At 44.9% G+C, this 21597-nt stretch overlaps 1 protein-coding gene across 3 annotated transcripts in view; it reads right to left on the bottom strand.

The window, feature by feature from the left end:
- CCDC30 (coiled-coil domain containing 30) overlaps positions 1–21597 on the bottom strand; it is a 37654-nt gene that overhangs the window by 5026 nt on the left and 11031 nt on the right. For all 3 annotated transcript variants that reach the window (XM_083753097.1, XM_083753098.1, XM_083753099.1), the window contains exons 4-20: positions 17952–18142; positions 16591–16680; positions 15838–15991; positions 14089–14142; positions 11965–12080; positions 11014–11124; positions 9801–9892; positions 9150–9342; positions 6096–6188; positions 5804–5929; positions 5417–5533; positions 4935–5104; positions 4142–4382; positions 2862–3023; positions 1946–2155; positions 1016–1173; positions 184–349 (exon numbers count right to left, since the gene is read on the bottom strand). In XM_083753097.1, coding sequence (XP_083609223.1) covers positions 184–349; positions 1016–1173; positions 1946–2155; positions 2862–3023; positions 4142–4382; positions 4935–5104; positions 5417–5533; positions 5804–5929; positions 6096–6188; positions 9150–9342; positions 9801–9892; positions 11014–11124; positions 11965–12080; positions 14089–14142; positions 15838–15991; positions 16591–16680; positions 17952–18142 — 2444 coding nt within the window. The remainder of the gene's footprint in view (positions 1–183; positions 350–1015; positions 1174–1945; positions 2156–2861; positions 3024–4141; positions 4383–4934; positions 5105–5416; positions 5534–5803; positions 5930–6095; positions 6189–9149; positions 9343–9800; positions 9893–11013; positions 11125–11964; positions 12081–14088; positions 14143–15837; positions 15992–16590; positions 16681–17951; positions 18143–21597) is intronic.

Below are 21597 nucleotides of genomic sequence, written 5' to 3'. Positions count from 1 at the left end.
ATCAGCCACTGCTTTATATGAGACAAAGTAACAGGTAAGAGAACACAAAATTGAAAACATCTGCTTCTGTACACTAAGTAATCACAAAAGCCTTATTTATTATTTCTGTCTTCATAGATTGAAAAAATGGTAAACTGAATTCATTGCTGGATTTGTCCACCCCTAGCAGCGACCTTTTCTCACCTCATTGGAGAGGGTTTTCTTCTCTTCTTCCAGGATCCGCAACTGGGCCTCCTGATGCTGATGCTGGATCTGCAGCTCAGCAAAAGTCCTGGCCAGCTGCGCCTCGTTCTCCTGGGAGTGCCTGAGCTGCTGCTGCAGGTCTTCTGTCTGCTGATCCAGGAGCTTCCTGGCAGCCAACAAGGAGGAAAATCCAGTGATACAAAACAGGAAATCATTTTCTGTGGTTCATTTTTCCATGGTCATTAGTAACAATGGGTTGCATGCAACTAAGTTCTACTCAGAGTAAACTTATTGATGTACCTGGGTTGGTTAATATCAATAGGTCTAGCTTTGAGTAGAACTTGCACTGGACATAACCTAATGACTGGATGCCAACTGCAAATATGGTATTTGGCATGTTTGACAGTTTTGAAGCTTTTCATTTTGTTTACTAAAGATAACTAAAATAAACATGCTAAATTGGATCACTCTCTGGGGCATCACCATTTATTTATTTATTTATTTTGGTAATGCCAATTATCCAATTCAAAAATGCAAATTATCCTTTGCATCTTATCCAATTCAAAATAGCCCTATGCAGATTACCCCGTTCATAGTCTCTCAGCCAAGCCTACTTCATAGAGTTCTGAGGATAAAATGGGAGCGAGAAGAAACGTGCATGCCACCTCGAGCTTCTTGGAGAGAAAGTGGAATGAAAATGTAATAATTAATAAAGAATAAAGAGCAAACATTTCCTGGCCAAATCCCTGCTGATTATCAGCTGGCCAAATCTCCCTACACCACAGAATTTGTTCCTGTCTTACAGAAGAGAAACTGAGGTGATTTCTGCTACCTTTTTCGCTGCTCCTCTTGGAACTGCCGCTGGGCCTTGGTTTCCTCTTCCCTGGCCTCCTTCAGCTGCTCCTCCAGCTGCTTCCTCACCAAGACGTGGGTCTCGGAGAGCCGTACTTGGTGGTGAGATTCCTTCAGTGTTTGCTGCAGTTCCAACACCTAAGAAGAAGGTATGCGAGACAGCAAGGGCTCTGAGTGGCCCAGGTAGGTAACCATTAACAAAAGGGACCTGAATAATTTAGGAACTAAATAGTCACAGCTGTATGGGATGCACCTTCCCAGTCTGCCAGAGAAGTTGGATGGGAGGAAAGAGCAGCCTCAGGAGCAGCAGAGATTTGGAAGGAAGAGATACACAGAAAGCAAAGCATTGCCTCAATGTGGGAGATGCAGCAGGAATGAACAAAGAACTCTTTATGGGCTACAACAACTCAGTGACACTCATCAGGAAGCAGCAAGAGGGTTGTAGGAGGATGTTTCAAACTAAAGAACATTACTTAAGAACAAAAGAAGAGCCTGCTGGATCAGGCCAGAGGGGGCCTGTCTAGTCCAGCATCCTTTTCTCACAATGGCCAACCAGAGACCTATTATGGGAAGGCCACAAGCAGGACTCGAGCACAAGAGCACTCCCCCTCCTGTGGTGTTCAGAAGCATTGCTGCGTCCAACCATGAACGCAGAGCGCAGGTATCCTGGCCAGCAGTCCTCAATAGCCCTCTCCTCCATGAACTGGTCCAGCCCTCTTTTAAAGCCATCCAAGTTAGTGGCCATCACTGCCTCCTGTGGGAGCAAATTCCACTGTTTAACCAAGCCACATTGAGGCACATAGTGCAAAGCAGGGTCTAATTTTCTTAACTAAACAAATACTTCTGCAACTTTTCAAGATGGCATTGTCGAAAGCAGCTTGGGACCGTGAACCCAGCTGTGGCCACTGACCTTTCTCTCAGCCTCAGTGGCCCTGGCTTTCTCCTGGGCGATCTTCTCCCTCAGGCTGCTCAGCTGCTTGGCCGCCTGTGTCTGCCTGAGCAGCTCCAGCTCCAGCTCTTTGACCTTCTGCTGGCTGAGCTCCCACTGTGAAGTGAGTGACGAACAGGCCTTGGTGGAGTCGGAGAGCTTCAGCTGCATTTGCCTCAGCTCGGCTTTGACCTGAAAGGGTGGGGCAGAGAAAAGGTGGCACTTTCAGGAAAGTGGGACAACAAAATGGCAGTTCCCTGATAACTGTCCAGGCCCTCATTGCCAGGCAAAGAACTCCAACTCCCAGCTATGGGTCTGCCAAAGGCTTCAACACTCAAATCCGACTGGGACATGAGGCAAACAGAAGGTGACACGGCTCAGCTGGTACATAAAAGTATTGATACAGGGCTAAGTGCAAGCTAAAATGGTGATCCAACAAGCAACACCTTCTGTTTGGAGAGCTATTTGCATGGCAAGACTAGGCAAGCAAACACCAACTGAGTCTTACTCAGAGGAGACCTACTGAGATTAATGGACCTTAAGTTAGTCATGTCCACTAATTTCCAAGGGTCTGCTTTGGGTGGAACTTGGTTGGCCACAGCCCACAAAATTCAGCCCGAAAGGGCCAGGAATAAGCAAAGAGATATCTTTTCAAGAAGCACCTCATGAATATTATAATGAAAATTATGTGTTAGTCAAGTGGAGATGCTTTGGCCTAACAAAGCCAGGGCATAAATCTGTTCAATGAACACATGTCTTAAAAGGAGGAGGAGGAGGAAGGAGGAAGAAAAGGAGGAGGAAAAAGAGGAGGAATAAGACAAAGAAGAAGGGGCATGTCCCCATCCCTTTCAAAACTGTCACTTGGATTTCCTGCCCCTATAGGGATGGGTTCACCTACCTTGATGTTTTCTTGCTGAAGCAAGATGTTGCATTTCAAGTTCTTCTCCCTTTCGTACCTCAGCTCCTTCTCGGCGGAGCTGCCCAAGTTCTGGATGCGCTGAACATCCTGCCAGAGAAGATGCCCGTCCTCCTTCTGCTCAGGTCTCTCCCCCAGCAGACCCTGTGAGACAGAGCAGAAGCTGTGAGGAAGGCAGCTGATACAGTTGCCAGATGAATGCAGAGAGGAGCAACACAGGGCTTGGACTGGGACTGGGACCATTTCCCGCTCTCTGTGACATCACCTGAACAGTATTGGCCACATGAGCTGGGGACACGCCCAACACTGCCTTGGAGCCTTCTGGGAACTAAGTGATGCTCAGTAGCCAATCCCATGCCAATACCTGCCACAATGCTCCCAGATCTGCTGAGCTCTCTCAGCCTTACCAATAGACCACTGAGGGTTGCCAGTAGATCATGGGTTGTATACATCTATCCAATGCAAGTGCTACTCAGAGTGGACGCACGGCAATTAATGCATAGTTCAACCACGGAACTTGCTTTCACAGGAGGCAGTGAAAGCCACCAACTTGGATGGCTTTAAAAGAGGATTAGAGAAACTCCTGGAGTAGGCTCTTGATTATTACTAGCCATGCCAGCTATGCTGGAAACCACAAGAGGAGAGAAGGTTCATGAGCTCTGGTCCTGCTTGCTGGTTTTCCACAGGCATCTGGTTGGCCACAGTGAGAACAAGATGCTGGACTAGGTGAGCTCCTAGCCTACTCCAGCAGGTTCTTCATATGTTCTTAATGGGAATGACTAAGTCAGGTCCATTCTTTTCAGTGGGTCTACTCTGCATAGGGCATAGTTGAATACACCCCTATACACCTGTGACTATGGACTATCCACCCACCAATGAAACATTAGGAAGAACTTTGAGCATAAGAGCTGTTCAGCAATGGAACAGACAGCCTCAGGAAGTAGTGAAGTCTCCTTCTTTGGAGGTTTTTCAACAGAGGTTGGGTGGTCATCTGTCCAGGATTATTTAGCTGTTATTCTTGCATTGCAGCGGGTTGGACTATAGGACCATTAGGGAGCTCCTCCCAACTCTACAATTCTGAAAAATAGCTTTGGAAAGTTCTAGGTTCCTCTGTTTACATCTGCATCTGCAATGATTCCGTGTTCCTACTGAGACAACCCCCCCCCCCAAATCCTAGCACTTTCTCTTTTTTGCAGGAGGCTGTCTTACTTTGGGGGACCTCTGTCTTGCAGAGAGGTATTTCATTCAGGAAGCCTTCTTACCTGCTTCGGTTCCCCATCTGTGCTCCCCATGGGAGTCTGTGTCTTGCGGGGTGGATTCTCTCCAAAGCCAGCCTCACGCTTCGCCCTGACATTTGCCGTGCTCTTGGTGTTAAGCTGGAGATCCAGCATGTCTTTCCTTAACTGCATGTTTTCTTCCCACAGGCGTCTTCTCTCTTCATAGCTCTCCTTAACCTTCTTTTCTAGTTCCTCTGTTTTCTTCTTGCTCTCTAACAATTTAACACTTCAGGTTGAAGGTGGAGGGGGGAGGAGAGGAGAGAAAGAGGCCGACAGATATATGCCATTTACTGCAGCATAACCTATTAAAAATGGGGTACGAGTTTTGTAATTCCCCCAAGATAAGGGACAAAAATATAAGCATGGATACTTGCTGGAGTATTGGTGGCTTCTTGACATGGGCTGTGTATAAACCATCCACTTAAAGCACATGATATCCCCCAGGGAATCCTGAGAACTGCAGTTTGATAAGGGTGCTGAGAGTTGATGAGAGACCCCTCACAGAGCTACAGTTCCCAGCACCCTTAACAAACTGCAGTGCTCATTTATTAGGGTGGTGGCGGGGAAAGACATGACTGCAAATGTGGTATCAGAGTGCTTTAAATATATGGTGTGGAAGTGAGCCAAGCCCTATTCAGAGAAGCCCTATGAAAGTCATGTCTACTTATTTCAGTAGGTCTGCTCTGAGCAGGCCCGACAAGGGAGACAGCTCAGTATGCTTAGAAATGCATACATTGAGATAAAATATACATTGTAAGTCTTTATTTAGATATTTTACCGCAGCTGCTCTCTTTCTTCTCCCTGGCTGTGGATCTGATCTTCCAAAGCCCTCTCCTTAGCTGTCAGCTCAGGGCACATCCTCCGGCTTGCCAACGATATTTCCCCGGGTTTTTTCCCTTCTGTAAGAATGTGGTTGAGCTGCTCACATTCCTGGAAGAGCTCTGACACCTGCAAGGTTAGGAACGCAAATATCCCAAGTTAAGAGCACTGACCAGGACCAAGTAAAGTGTGGCCCTAAAGGGGTGGGCTTGTGCAACTCAAACAGCACCCTCACCCTTCCAAATATCACATGGCAGTGTTCTGAAAATGTTGGGGGACCTCACTCTGTAATGTGGCGTGGGTCCTCCTGGTTCAAGGTGGGGAGTGGGAGGCTAAGATCCAGTCATAGTGTACTCGATTGTCTGTCTCAACAGAAGGAAGCTTATTCATGGGCATTGTTTTCAAAGCACTTCTGATTACTAAGCTTCCCACAAGGCTCACCTTCATTTCCAGCATCACATTCTCCTGCTGTAGTTTCTCAAGAGTCACGTGCAGAAAATCTCTTTCCTCAGCTGCTCCTCGAAGCCGCAGAAGCTCTGACTTGGAACTGTGCAGCTCCTGGTTGAACAGCCAAAGGAGTTAGCTGAGCCGGCTTGCAATGAGAGCTCTTTAGCTGGCAAATTACTGTTATAGTTTGGGGGGTGGGCTCAGTCTGGATGATACCCAGGGGTCCTTTCCAAGCCTATGATCTTGTGTATGTGAGGCTGGAATCTCTAAAAGGAATCTTGCTGAACCAGTCAAACTATTTCCCTTGTCAAGGCACCAGCTGACCTAGTTCTTGGAGGCTTTCTAAAAGCAGCTGACAATAATAATTTGGGGACCACTCACCTTCTTTCCATCTTTCAATGCTTTCTGTGTCATTTCGAGGTTGCAGGCCAGCTGCTTCCTCCACTCTGTCTCCTCCAAGAGTTTGCTTTCCAGCTCTTCCACTTTCTCTCGCTTACTTTTCTCCACCTGAGACCAGTGAAAATTGCAACCAATGTCAGCCTGCTGAAAGGGGAGGTCTGCAAGTGTGGACCATGCAACCCAATGATGGTGGGCCTCAGAGCTGCACCCCCACCTTTCACCTCCTTCCCAATCTAGGGGCCCCCAAAACACCCCCTTCAACCTTGTTCCTTGCCTCTTGGGAATCTGCCACTTTGCTTGTTTCTTCGTCAGCCATATCGGATTTACTCTTCTGCGCTTTCCAGAGTTCTGCCTCTAAACGAGAAATCTTGACACACACCCCAAACAAGAGGGAAGAGGTTTTATTTTTAAAAAAGAAGTGCCTTTTTCAGTCCCCCAACCCCTTCAGACACCTCCTGATATTGGAATACATGGCTTGGGTGCCCAGGTTACCTGAAAGTTCGTATGTCCCACTACAAGCCTGCCCTAGTTTTAAGATCCTCAGCTGAGTACCTTCTCTCCAAGAGACATGGCTGGTGATGACATGAGAGACAGCCTTTTCTGTAGCTGCTGCCATATTGTGGTATTGCCTCCCAAGAGAGGTTACACCCTCTCTATTTATCCTATCGCCAACAGGTTAAGAACTTCCTGCTCAGATAGGCCTTTGGAAACGAAGGGACAGATGATACTGACCTGAAGTCAGGGCAAACTGGATTTTAGTTGCTGGTTCTGAATGTGTTTTGATACATTTTAATGATTATTTGTATTTTATAACAATGTTTTTAAATGTAACCTGAGAGGAAGGTGGGATAGATGTGTTATATGTATTAATAAATTATATTTTAAGATGTGGTAGATATAATATTTAATATGCTTTAAACATTTACTGAAATTTCAGCAGCCAGTATTCTTTGTATTTTGATTTTGGGATTCATTGTTTAGATTGTATTTTTATGTTGTTTACTGCTCTGAGCTTCCACAGGAGGAAGGGCAGTATAGAAATGGAATCAATCAATCAATCAATCAATCAATCAAAGAAAAGTTGGTTGAGGTGTGAGCTGAGAACTCATGAGCTCAAACCTCACCTTCCCTCTGAATCCTTTGGAAAGTGGGCTATGCACCGCCACACATGTATGCAAAAAAAGGCCTGGCTTCAGGTGCTGGCATAACTCATGTAGCAAGGCCGAGTGCGATGTCTCTGCTTGGGACCACACAGGATCACTACCAGTGGGAAGACACAGCTCTGGGCTAAATGGAGCACAGGCTTGACTCAGGACCAAACAGAAAATACATTAAACTGGGGCTCCAGATCCTGCTAGACTCCAGCCCCCATCAGTCCTAGCCAGCTGGGTCAATGGCAAGAGATGATGGGATTGCTGCATCTGGAGCACTCGTTCCATTCACCTAGGAGAGATATGGCTGTTTTTGGTTTTGCAAAGAACCCTCCATCAAGAGAGGAAACCTAGGACCTCGTGGTCTGGCCAAGGCCAGTAACTAGGCTTAGGAAACAGCATTGGCCCTACAGTTAGGCCAGGGCTAAGGAACCTCTCTGAGCCCCCAGATGTTGTTGAACTACAACATCCATCACCCCTGACTGTTGGCCATGCTAGTTAGGGCTAGTTGTTGTCTAGGAGCATCTGAAGGGCCACCCTTCCTACAAAGCGAGGAAAACCAAATGAAAATACCTATGTGCCATGTTCGCTCACTGATCTCCTCCAATTGAGCTACTCCTGGGTATATTATGTTTCTTTCTGGCTCCCTATAACTGAAGTGTTCCTGTAGCTCCATCTTATGAAGGGAGGCACATGAGGCCCTTGGCTCAGGAAGACTCCAATTGCTCTTGACAGTTGGAAACTGTTAGCTCAGCCATATAGGTTCCAACTGTTTGGGGTTCTAGATCGCTTTCCTGCCAGGGAGATTTTCCCTGCACTGGACCCAGTGATCAAGCCACGCATCAGTCCTTTTTACCCATCAGCGTATATTCACCGACACAGCATACAAAAAATATGTTATGTAAGGGCAAATGGATGACAAGAATGTGCATATTTATTTATTCAGAAGCCTTCTTCTGTTTCAAATTTTAAAATGCCTGCTGAAAACTCTTTTATTCTTCAGTCAGGCTTACTGCAGGCAGTTAAGAAGACATCTTTCCACAATAGTACAGTACGATAATTTCTTATTTTAACCTTTCAAATATGGTTTTTATTGTGTGGTTTTATGTGCAGATCACTGTGATCACATTGGTATTTTTAAAATGAATTAGCACCATATAAATGTTTAAATAAATAAAACATACACCACTTGATTGTAAATTGGGGAAAAGTGTATATAATGCGTATGTTATGGGAAATGTGCCTGAATTTATTGAATAAATAAATAAATAAATAAATAAATGACAAACTGATGTGGAAAAGGGGTGAACTGAACTCAAGGTTGTTTAAAAAAAAAGGAACCCAGAGAAATCAAAACTGACAGATTGTCTGTCATAATAACAATAACAATAACAACAATAAAAAATTATTTATACCCCGCCCATCTGGCTGGGTTTCCTCAGCCACTCTGGGCGGCTCCCAATAGAATATTAAAAACACGATAAAACATCAAACATTTAAAACTTCCCTAAATAGTGCTGCCTTCAGATGTCTTCTAAAAGTCAGATAGCTGTTTATTTCCTTGGCATCTGATGGGAGGGCGTTCCACAGGGCGGGTGGCACTACCGTAGAAGGCCCTCTGCCTCATGTCCCAGAATTTAGAGACTGTCTCCTCCCTCCAAATCCTACCTCAGCCTCTACCCTTTTTCAAAGTTCACTGCCTGCTTGCCCTCCAGTTCAACCAACCATTTCACACCGTACAGATGTTCAACAACAACACAAAATGCCTTGATGGTCAACAGGAGCCCAGCTTGCAAGCGTGTGAATTGGGCTTCGAAAGCCCCTCCTGGACCCCAAGGTCTAGAGGAAAGACAGCCCTGTGACTTGCCTCAGTGGAAGATACAGGAAGCAGAAGGCTTATTCCATCAACTTTGCCAGAGGTCTGGCTCCACCAGGCACCTCCTGCCCCTGAAATGGGGCAGCTGATCATTATAGGAATAACTGTCTAGAAATTGGTGTCTGAGTTTTGATTTTCCTCTTCCCTCCCTTTCCCTTTTCCCTTGCATGTCATTTTTTTTAAAAACTAAACTTTCGCAGGCATGGACTGTCTTGTTTTGGTTGTATGTGGGAGCCTTTGGGGCTGATGAGTGGGGTATAAAAATGCTCTAAACAAGTAACACCTGGCTAGTCTGGGTTACCTTCCTCTGCAGTCCGTCTATCTCACACTCAAACTGCTCCCGCTCATCCTTAGTCTGGTTCTGTGTCTCCCCTAGGAGGGACTCCAGTTCCTCATTCCTCTCCACCAGGTCCTCGTGTTCCCGTTCCAACTTCTGGAGCTTGTGCAGGAGCTGTGAGTTTTGGCACTCCACGCCTTCAATGGCTTGGCGGCACCTACGTCAAAGTGAAACACATTGGCAGGAGGTCCCTGAAGCAGCTGCCACAGTTTAAGTTAAAGATTTGAAATTAATGTTGCCATCTTCAATTGGGCCCAGAAACTGACTGGCAATCAAAGGTGCTGTGGTACCTGATGTAACCTGAGATTCTACCAGTATCCACTGTGTGAATGGACCAAAGCAGAAATTCACAAAATGTAGTTTGTGGAAGCAAGGATCGTGGGCAATGAAACAACAGTGTCAAAGAAAGTGGCACAGTTACATAATTTAAGTGATCACAGAATTGCAGAGTTGGAAGGGACCACAAGGATCATCTAGTTCAACCTCCTGCAAAGCAGGAATCTTTTGCCCAATGTGAGGCTCGAACTCACAACCCTGAGATTAAGAGTCTCATGATCTATCAACTGAGACTTGGTGGAAATCATTTGCTTTTTAACATTTGCTTAGCTTATTCACCTCTGATGAAGGGCCTTGTTATGTTCAGATTCTGAGGCAGCTTCGTCCAAAAAGCTTGTTTCTTCTTCAGCTTTCAGCTTTCCATTTTTATCCTGTGGTCCAAGAAAATTTAGGAGCATAGTAAACTACCTTATATCCAGACGGACCACGGGTCCATCTAGCTCAGCCTGGCCACCAGCAGCTCTCCAGGTTTTTAGGCAGGAATCTTTTCCAGCCCATCTTGATATGACCTCATGCATGCAAGGTGGGGCCCTAACTACATTGTCCCATAGTTGCAAATCCTATTCAGCAAAGGTCCTCCTACAATGTTAATTAGAAGCTTCCTTCTCCAATTACTTTTGTTCATCACAGCTAATGAACAGGCTCTTTACTGGTCCTTAGTTAGCCAGTTCTGTTCTCTGCTTGAAGGCCCATGTTAATTACTGCTTTTTTCTAATTTTTTGTCTATTCTTTCAGGTCTGTTTCCTACCCTCCATGAGAAGTGGGGTTCCTCTACAAGTGTTGCCAGGGCTGGGGGTAAAGCACTCAAAACATATATTTAGAACAGCATGATTCCACTTTAAATAGTCGTGGCTTCCCCCAAAGGATTCTGGTGCTGTTGTTTGGTTAAGGGTGCTAACAGTCATGAGGCGGCCCCTTAGTCCCCTCACAGAGCTACAATTCCCAGAGTTCCCTATGAAGTGGGATGGATTTTTAAGCCACTCTGGGAACCTTAGCTTTCGGAGGGGACTAGGGGTCTTCTAACAACTCTCAGCACCCTTAACAGACTATGGCTCCTTTGGGGGAAAGCCATGACTGTTTAAAGTGTTGCTTTTAATATTTCTCTAACTGTATGGGGTGAATGTGGCTTAAGTGCTGGAAATAAGTGGTGGGTAGGGGAAGTGTTGAAGATTAGCCCCTTCAAATCACAACCTCCCCTCTACCACTTAAATCTGACCCTTATGTGGGGTGGGGTGAGGAAGAAATAGACTGCCAGTATGGCATTGAGGATAGACAAGACTGGGAAGATCCAGGTTCAAATTTCCTGTTGGCCCCAAAGCTCACTCAGGAAACATGGGCCAGAGACTCTCTCTCTGTGACTAACCTACCTCACAGGGTTGTCATGAGGATAAAAGGGGGGAATCAATTTATGCCACTCTTAACCTCCTTGGAGAATGCAGGGGACACAAAAATAACAAACAAACATGCAAACAAATAAATAAATTTAAAATACCTGCAACAAGCAGCTTTCTTGTTCTTTAGTTTGGTCTGTCCTGGCTAATACATATCTTGGCTCATCCTCAGTCACCTGATACTTGGGAACCTCCTCATCAAGCTTTTCAGCCTTAAATGCCAAAAAGAAAGAAAGAGAAAGAAAGAAAGATTTCCAATGGTTTTCATTCAGAAGAGAGAATTCACATCCAACCTCTGCTCTTCTGGGCCAGTTCACCCAGGTTAGAAAGACCCCCTCAGAGCAATTCCTTGCCTGCTGAGGATTTCCCCCTCCAAAATGATCTTGCATAATCTAAAAACAGTTTCTCTCAGTTTCTCATTTTTCCATTCTTCAGTTCTCCACAATTCCACATCATTATGTAATTTTTAAAAGTAAGTTCTCATGAAAAAAGTACCAGAAGTTTGGTGTGTAATTCTCCTAATACACACATTTTTGCAAAGCAATCCCTCCTAATGTAATACATTTTGTATGCTCCCCCTCCCCAATATATGCATTTATATGCAAACTTTACCCTAGTACTGTATAAGTATTTTTGTACACATTACTTGGCTGGAGAGCTGCCTTATAAAATTTAGAGACGTGTTAATAATGAAAACTGAATCAGAATTCTCCCCTATCCCTACTTAGCATTGAGAGGGCCACCAAGCATGGGTAGTTGCAGTTAGCATTTTGGGTCGGCAGTATAATAGCGTCAGCAACTTGGGCCATTGGCAACTGCCTGAGGATGCCAGCCTTTAGCGGCGAGCCTGTCTGAACAGATCAACACAACAGTTTAACTAAAAGCCAACCTGGTGCTCCAAAGGTTCACGTGCACAACCCCAACCTCCCCTGCCCTGCTCAGGTAAGCTGCAGCAATGCTGGTGATGGATGGGTGGCTCTTCGGCTCCACCACACACACCACACCGGCAACTATGGTCACTAGTACTCCAAACATTAGTGACCCAGACTGACCTGCTCCAAGAACATTTGTCTCTCCGAGTCGAGGAGTTGGACTCTGCTGCGTAGTGCCAGTATTTCTTGGTCCAATCGGATGTTCAGCTCCCTGGCCTTCTGTAGCTCTGACATTTCTAAAGGCAACCAGGGGCCATGACCAGCAGGTATCCAAGTAGATGCTGTTTTACATCTCAGAAATGGCACCGTTTGCATTTTGTGACGGTGGCTCAGGCCACGATTGCCAAGTTTTGGAAGTCTTTTAGCATAAGCTAAGTGCCCAGGGCCCCAAGTGCTTCTTTGCCATAGGGTCTAATCTTATTTTATATACAGGTAGAGAGGCTCAGGAGCATCAGGTCCCACAGGACCATACAACTGTCTTGAGTTTAGTGCAGTTCAAGGTTACTTTTTATCTTTTTTCACATTAAAAAACATAATTGTTTTTTATGTTTTTGTTTGTTATTGTTGTTATGTTATAAAAGGCTTTGTAATTATTGATGACATATCCTTTCCCTCTTGGTATGTTTTACTACTGTATCCTCTACTTATTTGTTGGCAATGTGACAATTTTTTTAAAAATGGGGAAAACTTGTTGGTTATTACTAAAATTCAATTAAAAAAATTGTAAACAAGAAAAATTAATGACCCAAGCCTTTAGAGGAGGCACACAGCCCATGATGTTTCCTGGACACATGTCCAGAACATTGTTACTGAGTTGTGTCATACAAAGTGCTTTTTTCCGGGGGGGCAGAGGGAGACGCATACCCCTAAACATTTTGTGAATCTTTGTACTTCTGTCCATTTACTGTATTTTCCCCGATTTGTACTATAAAATGGTGATTTTCATGAGTCAAAATGAGAGTACCTCTAAACATTTTTAAAGAAAAAAAACACTGGTCATACCCCTGCTGGAAGAACCCTCTTCAGAGTTTAGCCTGGAGCTCCCAAAGCAAAACATCACAGGGGAGTAGTCTGTGAGGCCAACCAGGGAGATCCAGGGCCCTTGGGGGAACTAGCAAGCCAGCCTACCCCCATGATATACCGGTAAGTAGCCCCTTCTCAGGCTGCATTCAGATGACACTTTATTCTGTCTTCTTGACATTTCTTTACATGCTCAGTTTTCTGTTTTATTTCATCTTTCATCTAGGATAAAAACCACTTCTGGGAATCTAGTGGAAGTTTAATGCTCATCCATGTTAACTGTTTCCGGAGGGAAATACAGCTGTACCACTTCAGGCTACAGGTAGGGCTCAGTTGACTGGACGCCCTTTCGGCACAAAAAGGCTCCTTCTGCCTAGAAGATTAGACGGTGGCTCTAGCCCAAGCTTTTCCCCTGGCATGTTTTCAAGTACAAGGAATAACTGGGGGTTGAAGGAACTTTCAGCCATGCCTGTTCCTACAATGTGGAGTGGTGCAGCTCAGATGCTAGTTGACTGCCCCAGTGAAAATGTCGCCAGAGAGGAACTGGGACTGAGAAATACATGGAGACACTGCTAGGCAAGGCCAGGATTTGGCTGTTGCCCAGAAACATTGATAGCCAATGAGGGGGAACCAATGAGCTGCCTGGGCAGATGCTGCTATGATGGAACCGAGCAGGACAGCACAATTCTCTCTAATAACAAACTCAGCTGGTTGAGTGCCAATAGGATCATGCTTTTAAAAGCCACAAAGAAATAAGAGAGGTATGCCAGCATGCTTGTGGGGAATCCTCATGTTTGCAGAAGTACAAAAAAGAAAAGAAAGAAAAAAGAAAATCCTTGCGGGGGAGAGAAGGGGAAGCTAAGGGAGCAAACAAACCTTGTTCATTCACCCCATCCCCCCAAATTGCTAAGTGATTTTTAGGAAAAGAAAAGGAGATGAGGAATGGAACGGAATATCCAGGTCACGAGCATGCTGCCTCTAGTATCAATTTCAGATGATAAGTGCGACATTTTGTTGCAGTTCCCCCCATTTACACCTCTGAAAACCAAATGCAGAGAAGGCTGTTGCCTTCATGCTCTGCTTGTTAAATGCTCTGCTTGTTAAACATCTCTTTAGCCACTGCTGCAAACAGGATGCTGAACCAGATTGTCCTTTGGTCCAATACAAATCATAATTATTCCTGCAAATGTGCTAAGCAAGTGATATAGGCAGCATGCAACTTACCACTGTCTTTCACCTTATTCGCCTCTTCTTTCAAGCTCTCTGCCATGGATGGAGCTGATTGAAAAAATGGAGCAGTTTTTGGGGGGGTGGGGGGAGGAGAGTTATAGATTACTGCTGTCCCTATAATTAAACACATACACAGTAAGTACAAACAGTGTGCTGGAACAGTGTTCTTCAACGGTGGGTTCCCAGATGTTGGGACTACAAATCCCATGATCCTGGTCAGCATCTGGGGACCCAAGGCTGAAGAATGCTGCTAGAAGAACTGTCCCAGAAATCTCCGATTAGAGGGGCCTGTGTGCTTTAGGCAATGCTTCTCTATTTACTAATTTTTAAAAATCCATTAATTTATATTTTAAATGGATGTGTGTGGAGCACCAATAAACAACATTAAAGCAATTGCTAGGAACTAGCCATGTTCATCTATCGTTGCAAAAACAAGAAATAATATTGTTGTTAACCTATAATAACCCACAGTGATCTATTAAAAGTGAAAAAGGTTAGGAATAGCTGCTTTGTACCTAAAACAAATCAGGGATTCCATCTGATTTGTTTTGAAGAGGTAGAATAAATCCTTTACAACAGATTTCACAAATTATTAAAACACACAGGTCTTCTTAATACATCACCCAGAATCCCAAGTTTAACCTAAAGAGCCTATCTAGATAAATTTCTAACCTTGAAACATGGAATGCCACAGAATAACATAAAATTCAAAATACTAAAAGCCATAGATACACAAACAAGTGTAAAAAAAGAAAACACCACTTGCAAATTGTAACAGATTTCTCACTGGCTCAATGCACTCGAGGGTCACCCAGAAAATGAATCCACCAGCAGCTCTGATAGGGATCGGGAGGCGCACTGCTGTCAGGAGGCTGAGGCACATTCTGCAGAACGTGCCCTCTGAGGCAAAAGCTGCCCTAAAAAGAAATTGATCAACCAAAGCAGAGCAGGAGGTTGGACTGTGCTGAGCAGAGCAGCCAGTCTGGGACCCACACTAACTGAAAGTTCTATGGTGATTTTGCAACACTCTCTGCCTTGAGGGGAAAAGGAGTTTTTAGAGGGTCACATTCCCAACTTGTCAAGTCTTCGGGGAGGGGGGGGGGAGCCTCCTGTGTTTCACAAAACAGCTTCCATGTCTTTCTCCTGGAAAACAGCAATTTTGGGGCAGAGGCTGAATATCTCTCTCCTTGAACTCAGTTCCCAGATGAGAGTTATTGACTGCCGTGAATGCAAGTTATAAATCTGAGCTGGCACAGATACCAAAATGTGTGTCAAGTTGTGTCCATCCCCATATCCTCTTGATGGAGATCACCTGGTCACAGTGGCCCACGCTCTGACAGCACCCAGATTAGACTCCTGCAATGTGTGCTACATGGGAAGTTGCCTTTGAAAACGTCTCAAAAACTCTCTTGGATAAAACCAAACTATAAGTGCTGCACCATTAGCTGTGGCTGGCTATATGGCGTACATGTAGCCAGTCCTTAAACAGCAGTGCAAATTCTTGGATACGCAACCAGGCCATTGAGGGCAAATAAAGAGAACAGATCTATAGCCCCCTTGGCCGTTGCCAATATTTTTATACGTTAACATCATCTTAATGTATTCGTTTGTGTTCATATCTCATGTAAGATGGAGGGGGGGGATTGACGTAGTGTGACATATTCCGGAAAAGAAAAATGGATCACAGCCAAGGTCTGCCAAAAAAGTTTGAGTTGTCAGTGGCTGCAAGCAGTTGGAACTCACCCAGTTTGCTCTGGTTTTCCTTCTGCGTGGCCAATTCTTCTGTCAGCCTCCGGATCTCTGCCTGCGCCAACTGCAACCTGTGTGTGGCTTCCTCCCGGAGCTGCTCAGTGTGCCTAAGCAAGGCACTTTGTCTAGCCAGCTCTTCAGCATGAGACTAAAAGACAAAGTACAATATTTAGAGGAAGGGCCCTGGCTGGAGATGGCCTCTCTGCATCCTAGGTGCCAGAACCTTCATTTTTAACAGATGGACACAAGCGGGCAGAATTAAGGGCCAATGACATTGCTTCTCACTCAGGGATGGGAAGGTGGTTGTGGGTGGAGCAAAGCTTTCTTAAAACTGGTGGCTTCATCTTACAATAGCACACAGCCCCTAGTACAGAGGTAGCACATGTGGTGCCTTTTAGGATTACAGCTCCCATCAATTAAAACAAACAAACAAACAAAAATCTGTGGGCAAAATAGACCAATCTTCTCCTGACTTTGTATAGGACAGCTTCATAAGTTCACATAGATCTTCATCCCATAGGGGACTTTCCATTTTATTTCCCAAGGTTTCTGTCAGTGCTGTGTCTGGTCCTTCCACTACAACTTCTATAAACAACTTTTTCCAGGAATTATGTGATACCTTAAAAAAAATCCATGCATGGCTGTCTTTCAATTGACACCATGTTACCCTTGATGCGCCCAAGATACACTACAACGCTAAGCAGCATGAGCAGAAGTGAAAAGGGTTGGACCAAATTCTTCTATTACTTTATGCATCATCTCTTTGGTGCACTGCATAGATTTCCGTTGCTCCTGAAGCTCATCTTCTAGTGTCCGCTGGATGTGATCCAAGTGATCCTTAGACAAAAAAGAAAAAGGAAGAAAGAAAGAAGAATTATTAAAAATACATAACTTCACCAAAACACTTCCCCTTGCAAAACAAAAAAAATTCCTTCCAGTAGCACCTTAAAGACCAACTAAGTCAGTTCTTGGTATGAGCTTTCGTGTGCATGCACACTTCTTCAGATACACTGAAACAGGCTTCTGTTTCAGTGTATCTGAAGAAGTGTGCATGCACACGAAAGCTCATACCAAGAACTGACTTAGTTGGTCTTTAAGGTGCTACTGGAAGGAATTTTTTTTGTTTTGACTATGGCAGACCAACACGGCTACCTATCTGTAACTTCCCCTTGCATTTCTTCATAGTACTAATATAAATAACATGGAGAGTAAAAACAAACATAATGTTTTATAGGGTGAACAGGTGTTATCTGAAAACACCTCTTCTGCTCCCTGAATATACATACTTCTCCCCTATCAATCTGGAGGGAAATGAATTGGCAATCTTATGTTTTCCTGTCTTAGAGAGACCTGGAAATAAAATGGACAATATATATTTTTTAAAGGAAAAAGCCAGCTGAGGTGGCTAGCACATTAAGAACATAGGAACAGCCTGCTGGATCAAGCCAATGGCCCATATAGTCCAGAATCCTGTTCTCACAGTGGCCACCAGATGCCCCTGAGGGAAACCTGTAAGCAGGATTCGAGCACAAGAGCCCTCTCCCCTCCTGTGGCTTCCAGCAACTGGTATTCAGAAGCATGGCTGCCTCCATCTATGAAGGGCAGAGCAGAGTCATTATGGCTAGTAGCCATTAATAGTTCTCTCCTCCATGAGAGGTCACTGGTATTCAGCTGCTGAGTCAGGACCCTGTGCAACTGGGTGGGGAGCCTGTGGGCCTCCAGATGTTGTTGGATTCCCATTCCCATCAGCCTCGGCCAGCATGGCCAACAGAAGTTGTAGTCCTCGTCAGAAACGAATGCTGATCTACAACACATCACCCAGAGACCTGCCAGTAGATTGCAACCTAGCTTTTGTCCACCACTGGTGCAGACAATACTGAGCAGGGCAGACCAATGGCATGACTTGGTATAAGGCAGCTCCCTATGATTCTAGGGCAGAAAATGCTGTCTCAGTAATCCTGGCCCCATATGGACACCATGGCATTTCTGTTTCCGATGCTACACTTGAATGAAGACTATACTATGACTCTTTTGCAAGTTGCTCTGGGAGCCTCTCAGGGCTTTAAGGCAGAATACAAAAGCATTCCAAATAAAGAAGGGTGATGTACCTGAAGCTGAGCAGGGCAAAGGCTTTCCAAACAGCTGGGGCATTGCAGTTTCTGCTCCAGTGCATCTATCTTCTCCAGCAGGGTGCTTCTCTCAACCAGCAAATAAGCAACCTGTTCACTGGGGCTGCTGTGGGTGATATCAAACAAGCCTTCCTGCTCCAACATTTCTTCCACTTCCTTCTGCTGAGATTCTGGTGGGGTGGGGAAGAAATGTTCACCTAAGCATCCTAAAAAAAAGAACCAGCTTTCTTGGAAAGAGTTGCTGGTCTTCAACACAAGGTCAGAGACAGGAAAGACACACCTCCAAGATCCATAGCCAAAGAGGGGGCTGCCTCCACGCCTGCCCAGAGAGCTGAAGGCAATTCAGCTGCTGCTTTGTTGTATTCACTCATTCCACTTCCACCTCCAGAAAATAAGATTTGCAAGGTTTTTGTCCCATTTAAAAACAAAACAAAACTCTGTTCTTCACCACTTGTCTACCTCTATTCATAAAAAAATATTACTATCAGAGCACTTTACAATAACCAAATACATATACAATAAAACCCAAATAAAACCATAAAGGATAAAATCAAAGATCATCAACTGTCTGCAAAAACTTGGTGGCACAGAAAAGTTTTGAGCAGACATTTAAATGTTTAAACAGATGGCACATGCGAAATCTTTATTGGAACAGCAATCCACAAGGCTGGGCCAACAACCCTAAAGGTTCAGTTTTGTGTTACTGTCAGATGAGGCCTCCTAACTTGGGGAACAACCAACGATGCTTCTGCAGGTGATCTCCATGACTGAGCTGGGTTAGAAGGGTTCAGGAGTACCCTGTACCTAAGTTGTTTAGGGATTTGCAAGTTAATACAAGGACCTTGACCCCAGTGTGGTAGTAAGTGGGCATTCAGTGTAGCTGTTTCAACAATGGGGTCACATGTTGTCGGACAACAGCTCCCATCTACAGTCTGGCTGCTGCGTTCTGCACCAGATGGAGCTTCCGAATCAGGCCCAAGGGCAGCGCATTGCAGTAACCAAGCCTCATGGCTCCCAATGCATAGACTGCAGTGGTGAGGCTATCCCAGTCCAGGAAAAGCCATAGCTGGCAAACCTGACAAAGATGTGGGATAAATTTAGGGTATCATTTGGCTACTGTCTCTAGTTGATCTCTGATTTTAAAATTTTAAGTCGTTTTATTGAATGGCTTTATGTATGATTTTTATGTATGTCTTTTTTTCATGAAATATTTTTATAAACAAAGAAATAATCCATGCTGCGTGATTCTAGCACAGCCATTTCTGCTCCCTTCTTGCTCCCTTTTTGGTTGTTACTGCCTATCCTCGGCCTTTTGTACACCCCTTTATTAAACTGCAGTTTAAAATCAAAGGGGATAGTACAGAGTGGAAACCGCAGAGATGTTTTCGATTCCAAGAGCAAATGGAACCGGCAGCAGGGCCTCTGAGTGGAAACATGCAATTGATTTGGACAGGGAGTGGACAGTCTGGCTTTTGCTCTGTTTAAGCATGCGGAGTTCAGGGAGTGGAGGGAGGAACAGTCTTGCTTAGGTTCCACAGCAATGATTCCTATGTACTTTCTGTTGACATTAAAACATAGGAAGAACCCTGCTGGACCAGGCCAAAAAGAGTTCATCTAGTTCATGATCCTGTTCTCGCAGTGGCCAGCTAGATGCCTGTGGGAAACAAGCCAACAGGATTTGAGCACAGAAACACTCTCCCCTCCTGCAGCTTCCAGCAACTGGTATTCAGAAGCATTGCTGCCTCCAGCTGTGGAGGCAAGAAGCCATCAATAGTCCCTCTTCTATTTGTCCAGTCCTCTGTGAAATTCATTTAAGTTGGTGGCCATAACTGCCTCTGGCAGGAGCGAGTTTCATAGTTTAACTTTGCGCTGTGTGAAGAAGTCCTTTCTTCTATTTCATCTCAATCTCCCAACATTTAGTTGTGTTGGATGTCCACAAGTTCCAGTGTTATGAGAGAGGGTTTTGTTCACTTTTGTTCTGTAGGCAAAACCACTGCTGTTCTCCTCTCTAGAGTCTTTCCTTCCTTCCATGTGATAAGCCCAGACTAATCTGGATGGTTCAGACATCACTGTCACTGGACAGATTCTTTTGCATTCACTGGGTTCACATTCCATAAAGATGGCACAGGTCTTGCTGATGACAGACTCTACTGTCAGCTGCCTCAGGCCAGTGGAGAGTAAGTCGCAGCTCTCCGCAAGTTGTTGGACTCCAGCTTCCATCAGCCTCGCCAGTGGCCAAGGATGATGGGAGCTGGATCCAGCAACAGTGAATCTTGGACCTTCTGCATGAAAAGCAGATACTCTGCTGGTGAGTTTCAGCCTTTCCCCTTACTTTTTTCAGCGGCCCACTTAGGTGTTCTGCTTTCCTCAGTGGCTGACCAGATGCATTTGGGAAGCCAGCAAGCAGGACCTGAGTACAACAGTAACTCTCCCCACCTGCAATTCCCAGCATACTGCCTTTGATTCCCCACTTCCCCTTCCAGTGCTGGCAAGCACCAGCCACCAATGGTCACTTGGGAGGTGTGAAACCAGGGCACTGTGACTCTCATTGGGGAAATATGCTTTTGTTGGGAACCTTATACTAAGAGGAGAAGAGAGCGCTGGGAACCAGGTTTCAAAGTTAAGATGTGATATGTGGCATGGGTTGAATCAGATGAGAGCTGCAATACCAATACTGTTTTTGAATATGCTGGTCTCTTCTACTTCCATCTCTTTGAGGATACATTGAGAAGGTTATGCCTGTTTTATCTTGTTACTGCTCTCTTAATTATTTTCCATGTAACTTTTCTGTGCATTGGCAACTGAGATTTAAACTGCCGTAAGCTGCTTCAGGAGGCCAAGTCAGCTGTACAACCAGGCACAAATACAATAAACAAGCAGGTCAATTAAAAAAAACACTTATTTGATTCTAACTCATCAGCAAAAACATCTTCTCTGTGAACGCTTAAATTGCTCCATTCTTTTGCTTGGTTGGTTTGTATGCAGGGCAATTTGGGCTTTGTGGTTTGGAGGCTGAGCGCCCCCCCCCCCCCCGCACTAAAGCTGTTGATCCATTATCACATAATGCATTGATCTACCCACTAAATGCATAGCACGGGTTAGGCAAGAGCTGTGGAAGTAGCTCCTTCCTCAAGGTCAGCCCTCTGCTTGCGGCACTGTTGAGAACCACTGTGGCCAATGAGCAGAGGAAAGCAGCAAGAGCTCAATTCTGGTTTTGCAACTATACTCATGAGTATAGTCATTACTTTCCTAACTCATGTTCAAACCTTTAACTTAACCACCTTATGTTCAACATTTATTTAACAGGACGAACTTAACAGGATTTAGCAGCTAAATGGTAAATATATTTAACAGGATTTAATAGGCTATACTCTGCCTCCACAGCTAGCAGCAGCGATGACTCTGAATACCAGTTGCTGGAAATCACAGGAGGGAGAGTGCTCTTGCGTTTGGATCCTGATTGCTGGTTTCCCACTGGGGCATCTGGTTGGCTACTGTGAGAACAAGATGCTGGACTAGGTGGGCCATTGACCTGAACCAACAAGCTCTTTTGTAATTAAATTAAAGCATACTTATTGCATCCACATTTACTGCCTGGTTTGTTTTATATTGATTCCAATGCAAC

The sequence above is a fragment of the Podarcis gaigeae genome, assembly GCF_964106915.1.
Source record: "Podarcis gaigeae genome assembly, chromosome: 8".
Taxonomy (NCBI): Eukaryota; Metazoa; Chordata; class Lepidosauria; order Squamata; family Lacertidae; genus Podarcis; species Podarcis gaigeae.
The sequence above is the reverse complement of the archived record's forward strand: the minus strand, read 5'-3'. Positions and strand labels throughout refer to the sequence as shown.